The sequence below is a fragment of the Rhinolophus sinicus genome, chromosome 2 (assembly GCF_057876585.1).
Source record: "Rhinolophus sinicus isolate RSI-liver-muscle chromosome 2, RSI-T2T, whole genome shotgun sequence".
NCBI lineage: Eukaryota > Metazoa > Chordata > Mammalia > Chiroptera > Rhinolophidae > Rhinolophus > Rhinolophus sinicus.
Genome location: NC_142502.1, coordinates 47518021 through 47524020, shown reverse-complemented (window position 1 = coordinate 47524020; position 6000 = coordinate 47518021). Strand labels below are relative to the sequence as shown.

At 50.3% G+C, this 6000-nt stretch overlaps 1 protein-coding gene across 2 annotated transcripts in view; it reads left to right on the top strand.

Annotated features, from left to right (window-relative positions):
* The first annotated feature begins 1279 nt into the window (after positions 1-1279).
* The window catches only part of SOBP (sine oculis binding protein homolog), a 162307-nt gene continuing 157586 nt past the window's right edge, over positions 1280-6000 (top strand). Inside the window, exon 1 of one of the 2 annotated variants that reach the window (XM_074333361.2) lies at positions 1280-1902. In XM_074333361.2, the coding sequence (XP_074189462.1) occupies positions 1807-1902 (96 nt within the window). In that variant the 5' untranslated portion in view covers positions 1280-1806. The remainder of the gene's footprint in view (positions 1903-6000) is intronic. The other variant, XM_019735036.3, reaches the window with a different exon arrangement.

The following is a 6000-nucleotide window of genomic DNA, read 5'->3' as shown; positions in this document are numbered from 1 at the left end:
ACGAAGTGTCGCGGAGCCGGCAAGTGAAGCCCGGAACGTGTGTCCCCGCGTTGTGTCTGGGCGTTGAGGGCTGCGTGTTTCACGTAAGCCCCCATCAAATCGTTCAAGCCTCAAACCACAGAGGGACAAACGCAATCGGAACTTGGTCCTAGGCGTGGACCGAGAGGGCCAAAGAGGGGGCGCTTGAGCGCAGAAGGAGCGAGCATGGCTCCGGGAGAGCAGAAGCACGCAGAGAAGTCCAAGGGAAAGAGTGCAACCGGGCGGGGTGGGGAGGGTCCCGCCTGGGCGTGGTGAGGGCATCGCGGCTCCCGGTGGATGTAAGCGGAAGCGGGACCCTGGGCTCCCAGAAGCACCCAATCTTTTGGGAGTTAAACACATGGCAAGGGTGCCCGTGGGGCGGGGGCGGGGGATTGGCACAGAGTAAAGCTGTTACTTTGTAGCGAACACGAGTTAGAGAGAGAGATGGAGAGAGAGAAAACAAGATAGAGAGATGGAGAGAGAGAAAACTGGAGGGAAAAGAAGAAAAAAAGATCAGGGGGCTGAAGGCCGAGATGTCCTATTTCTAAGTGGCTCATTGAGAGGCAAAAGGTTTCTTGCAAGTGCAGAGGTACCCCGCGCCGCGTTGGGGACCAGCCCGAGCAGGGTGCAGAGACCTCTGCAAGGGGCCTCCAGCCTCCATGCTCCCTGAAGGGGCCCTGAGGTACCCCTCAGGGAGACCCTCTATCCTGGCAGCTGCGAAGAAGTCAGGACTGGGGTTTCCTTCCCCGCGACCCCAGCTCTGCACTCGGAAGCGGCGAGCTCAGCCTGCCTGGCCCAGGGGGAGGGAAACGGCCCTCTCGCAGAGCGACTTCAGGTCCCCACGCCCTCCCATTGCCCAACCTCCTTCCAACCCCATTCATTTTTTCCTCAGCAGCTTCTGGGACCCGTCACCCGACCCACAGCACGGAGCTTAGGAGAACGCCTGGGATCGGAGCAGGCCCGGGGGGCGTCGCGCAGAGGTGGCGGCCGCGAGGGGCGCCGCGTCCCGCCGGTGCCGGCCGCGGATGAACAGGCGGCCGCGAGCAGCCCCCGGAGCCGCGCAGCATCGGCGTACACAGTGACGGTGGAAGCCACGCCCGCTCCGGAGCTGGGGGCTGTCCTAGGCCCCCCACCTTCCCCCCTCCCTCCCGCCCCCTCCCTGCCCCAGCTCCCTCTTCCCCCCCTCCCCGCGCCGGCCCCCGGCCCGCCCCCGGCTCTGCTCGCGGGAGGCGCTGGGCGCCGGGGCTGGCGCGCTCTCCCGGGCGCACACACACATCCACGCACGCACGCCCAGAGCAGCTCTCTCCGCGCCGGGCCCTCGTTCCCCTCGCCCATGCAGACGGACAGAGCGACAGAAGATGGCTGACGACTCCACGGGGCCCCGAGGATGCAGCCCGGCGGCGGCGGCGGCGGCGGGAGCGGCAGAAGCAGCGGCGGCGGCAGGGGCAGCGGCGGCAGCGGCGGCGTTGGCGGCGGCGGCGGCGGCGGCAGCCGGAGCAGGAGCGGCGGCGGCGGCATCCCCGAGACTCCACGAGCTACCTTCCCCTCTGACAGCCACTGACGTCCTCCGCCGCTAGGAGAGACCCCGCTTCTCCGGCGCCTGCCTGCCCTCCCCCTCCCAGCCCCAGCCCCAGCCCCAGCCCCGCCAGCACCGCTACCTCCGCCAGCATTGCCACCATCAGCACCACCTCCACCACCACCACCTCCACCACCACCACCACCACCACCACCACCACCGCCGGCGGCGGCAGCAGCCATTTCATCTCCACAGAAACCAGACACAAAAACATGGCAGAAATGGAGAAAGAAGGGAGACCTCCGGAAAATAAAAGGAGCAGGAAACCCGCTCACCCGGTGAAAAGGGAGATCAATGAGGAAATGAAGGTATTTTTGGATTTCGGAGCTGGAGAAATAGAGCTCTTTCCTCCGCCCGCTCCCTTTGGGCCGTTGCACGGATTTGGGGGGTCCAGGGGAGCGCTTGTCAGTTTCTGTAGGATGCCCTGAACGCCTCAGCTCCTCCTCCAGGTGCAAAACGGAGGCCAACTCGCGGGCTGCATCCCCGGAATTTGCCTACCTCCGATTTGATGGGGGTGGGGTGGGGGGCGGCCGGGAAACCACACACACTATTTAACCTTATAAACCCCAGGTTGGCACAGGCGCGTTTCAGGGGGAGGGGAACCGGAGCTCAAGTGGCGGGTGGACCTGGTGAAGAGGCGTTACTAGTCTGTGGTGTAGTTACCCCCTCCCCCGCCCCGCTTCTTCGGGAACCATCCCTCCTCGATCCCTCCAAAGTTAGGAGCTCCCGGGCCGAAGCACCCCGGGAGCGCTGGATTCCACCCCTCTCCCCGGCTCCTCTCCCGACTCCTCGATCCCGCTCCCTTCCAAGTAACCAGCTGTGACGGTGTAAAGAGGCTGTCAGCGCCGGGGAGAGTCGCGGCCCGAGTAGCGCGGGTTTGGGTACCGTTTTGACCGCCAGCTCGCCTCGTCCGCGCCTGCCCGCTGCTCTCATTCGGCTCCCGCCGCCTCCCGCTCTCTGCATGATTCACTTCCCAGTTAAGCAGACCCGGGCAAGCCCCACTGAAAGATAGCGGTCTGAGGGGCGGCCTTCTCGGAGAGCCTGCCCATTGTTTGGAAAGGCCAGCCCGGAGTCCTGTCGGCAAGGCCCCCGCCAGGCCAGCGGTGCTCCAGAGGTGGTGAGCGCAGCAGCCTGACGCTCCAGCTGTTCATATTGGAGCGATTGCACAAGAGCACCGCTCTGCTCCTGACCTCCCTGGTTCCCCCACCCCCATTTTCCGTGAAGTTGCAGCTTTTTGCCCAGCGAGGGTTTTATTCAGTGTTGATTTCACGATTCTCTCTTGATATATATATATATATATATATATATATATATATATATATATAAATTTATTTCTCTTTTTTCTTTCTGAGTTACAAACAAGTAGCACATTTGGAAGGACTTTAGTTTTCATTCTGCAGCCGTCTTGGTATTCCATCTAGTGCATGAAATCCTTGACACTGCCAACTGACTTGGTTAGGCTGGTTAAGTTTGTATTTAAAAAGACATAAACTGGATGAAAATGGCATGCAACTAAGTCAAATTTATTGCGTTTTGATGTTTTCTTGATTAGAACAAGTATATTCTACGACAGTGCCTTGTATGAAGCCCATGCTTAGAAAGGAAAATATGGCTAATACATCTTATAAGTGTACCTCTAGGGAATTTCCATACAATCTAAATTTTGGAATTAGGGTTTTTATTTCTGGGTGAGGAACTTAATGATTCAAAGCATGAGGTGCAGCATCAGTCGTAACAGAGTTAAGGAATATTTGTCTTGGAAATCAGTGCTATTCCTTGGGATGGAAACCCTCATTGATTCCAATGACAGACAGTTTTTTCTTTTTAAGAGACCAGTAGGAGTTGTTGTTTTCCAAAGGGGGTGGGGTTAGAACAGTCTGCAATAACCATTCTTCCTCACTTGCCCTTCCCTCTGTCCTACAATTCCAGATTACTTTTCCATTTCATTTTAAATTGTGGGTGGAGGAAGAGAAGAGAGGTGAAGCCAGTGGGAAATCAGTGTGCACTGGCCCTTTAAAACACTACCTAATGTGATCTATATGGATGGCAGCTTTTAAGTTTCATAGGTTCTAGAATTACAAATTAGCTAATTTTAATCAAAACATGTGAAATGTTATCCCGGCTGGATATAAAGGCTGACTGTGCTCGATGCTTGGGGCTCGCGTTGTTGACTTTGGCTGCGGGCGCACTCCGTGGTTTGGGAGATAGTTGTCCTTCTACAGTATAACAGATGTTTGTCTGAACTGGTGAGGAAGAAACAAAAACAACATTGTGTGAAGGGAAAAATTACACAATTTTTAGCCAATGCTGCAGGACTAAGTATGGAATTAACCTTCATGCACAGAATTTCCTCTTTGAAAATGTTATTTTTCTTCTAAATCACCACCTACTAGAAGTTTTAGTCTTCAGCGATTCAGTACATAGTAGCATTAAATAAGAAGTTTTAGCCCACAAATAAATCAATGTCCTGTAACATCAGGCTTTTCTCTCTAATTGGGAACAATGTATAAGAGACCCCTGGCCGAAATCTTCAGTCATGTCAGCGCACACCGTGCCAGTGAGTCATGAAATCCCATTTCTAGTGGAATTGTTTAGTGGGCATTCCTTTAATATAATAGCACTAGCAGTCTTCATTTTTAAAGTGATTTCTCAAAGACAAAAAGTGGAAGGGTTATTTTGAGCTCATTAAAAATTTTCTGCTTTTAGTGTTAATAACCACATCGATAAAATCCCTTCCCAAACCTTATGGTATTATTACCCCTCCATCTAAAGTGTAGAGTAACATAACAAGTTGGTTGTCCTGTATAAAAATATGTGCAACAAAATGTCACCGAGAACACAATGTGGCCTTGTGCAGCTTCATATCGGTGCCGCTGGAGCTGCCTGGCTGTGTTTGCCTTCATCTGAACGGCTTTCATCTGGACCAGTGTAAACTAAGCCCTGGTAAGTAATCACTGCCCGGCAAAAAGAAAGGAATGTATACAGCTAGCACGGCCTAAGCTGTAAAAACGGAAACCTGAGCCCCTACCGCGGATCACATATCAAGGCTTGAAGGTAGGGGAAATGAAAGGGGGAAAGAGGAGAGAGCGAATGGAAAAGTCAGCCTGGGAAGTGGAGGATTGGAAGGAGGCCCCCTTAGGAGATTTGGCTCAGGGATTAGGGAATTTTATCATGGTGTACAGTGACCTACTCAGGTTTCAACACTGGTTGGATCAAGTTGCTTCTCTGTGAGCTGAAAGAAAAAGGACTGGTGTGTATGTGATTTTTTTTTCCCTTCGGGTAATAGAAAGGACATTGGTACAAGTGTCTATTTTAAGTACAGCAAATGCAAGGCACTGAGAATGAGCAACAAAATTGCCTCCTCATGGAGACTTCCTTCAAGATTTCCTAATTGAGATAGTCACATATTTATTTTAAAATGGCTGGAGAAGACAAACTGGCTGAGGTTTAGCTGACACCAGTAATGGCATTGGAGATTGTCTTCATGTGGCTGGGAGCTAATGTTGGTTGCTGTTTCACTAGATCAGATATTGAGTTACATTTTCGTTATCACTGGTTTTAATGTACATGGCAGTTGAAACAAATTTAAATCTGATACAATATAATTTTGTGTGTGCAAAGTACATGACTTGGCATAGCTTGCTCTGGTATTTGTACTTTAGTGAAAATATCTTCAAGTAGAAATATTTGTCTCACTATGACCTTTACAATGTTTCTTTATCTTTCCCTTTCTTCTTCCTCCCTTCATTCTGGGTTTCTTTTCTTGATTAAAAAGACTCATTACTTTACTATAGTTACAATCAGTATGCCTTAATTAGTGACCAACAGAATGAATTTTTTTAATGCAATTTCTATTTTGACTACTTTTTGTTTCTAAAGTGAATATTGTGATTGTATCTAATGTAATATATACTGTTATCTTACATGTATCATAATAAGTGGATGTTAGGAGGGAATTCCGACATATAGAAGGGTTAATTTGTTTCAGTAGTTCACCCAAAACATGGTAGATACAATATAAAAACTAGTTTGTACTATTGGATGTGTAAATGTAAATAGATGCGTAAGTGTAAATATAGTTGTAATTAAGGGTATGTATTTTGTGCACATAGGTCTTAGTGACTGTAATTAGTGGTTACCAAACAGTAATGCAACTAGAAAAATCTAAACTATGAGTAGAGATAATGAGTCGGATTTTTATCTTCTAAAACTCTGACAAACGAACGTGATTAGATCAAGCGCTCTGCCCTGGAAACTTTCCTAAACAAACCATAATCAATGCACTTACAATGTTTGGCTTTTTTTTTTTTTTTTTTTTTTATCAATGCTAAACTACAAGATAATCTGTGTTAAATGTCTTAGGGTCTCCTTTGCTGAAGAAGTTTTCTGTCTATAAATATTCTCAG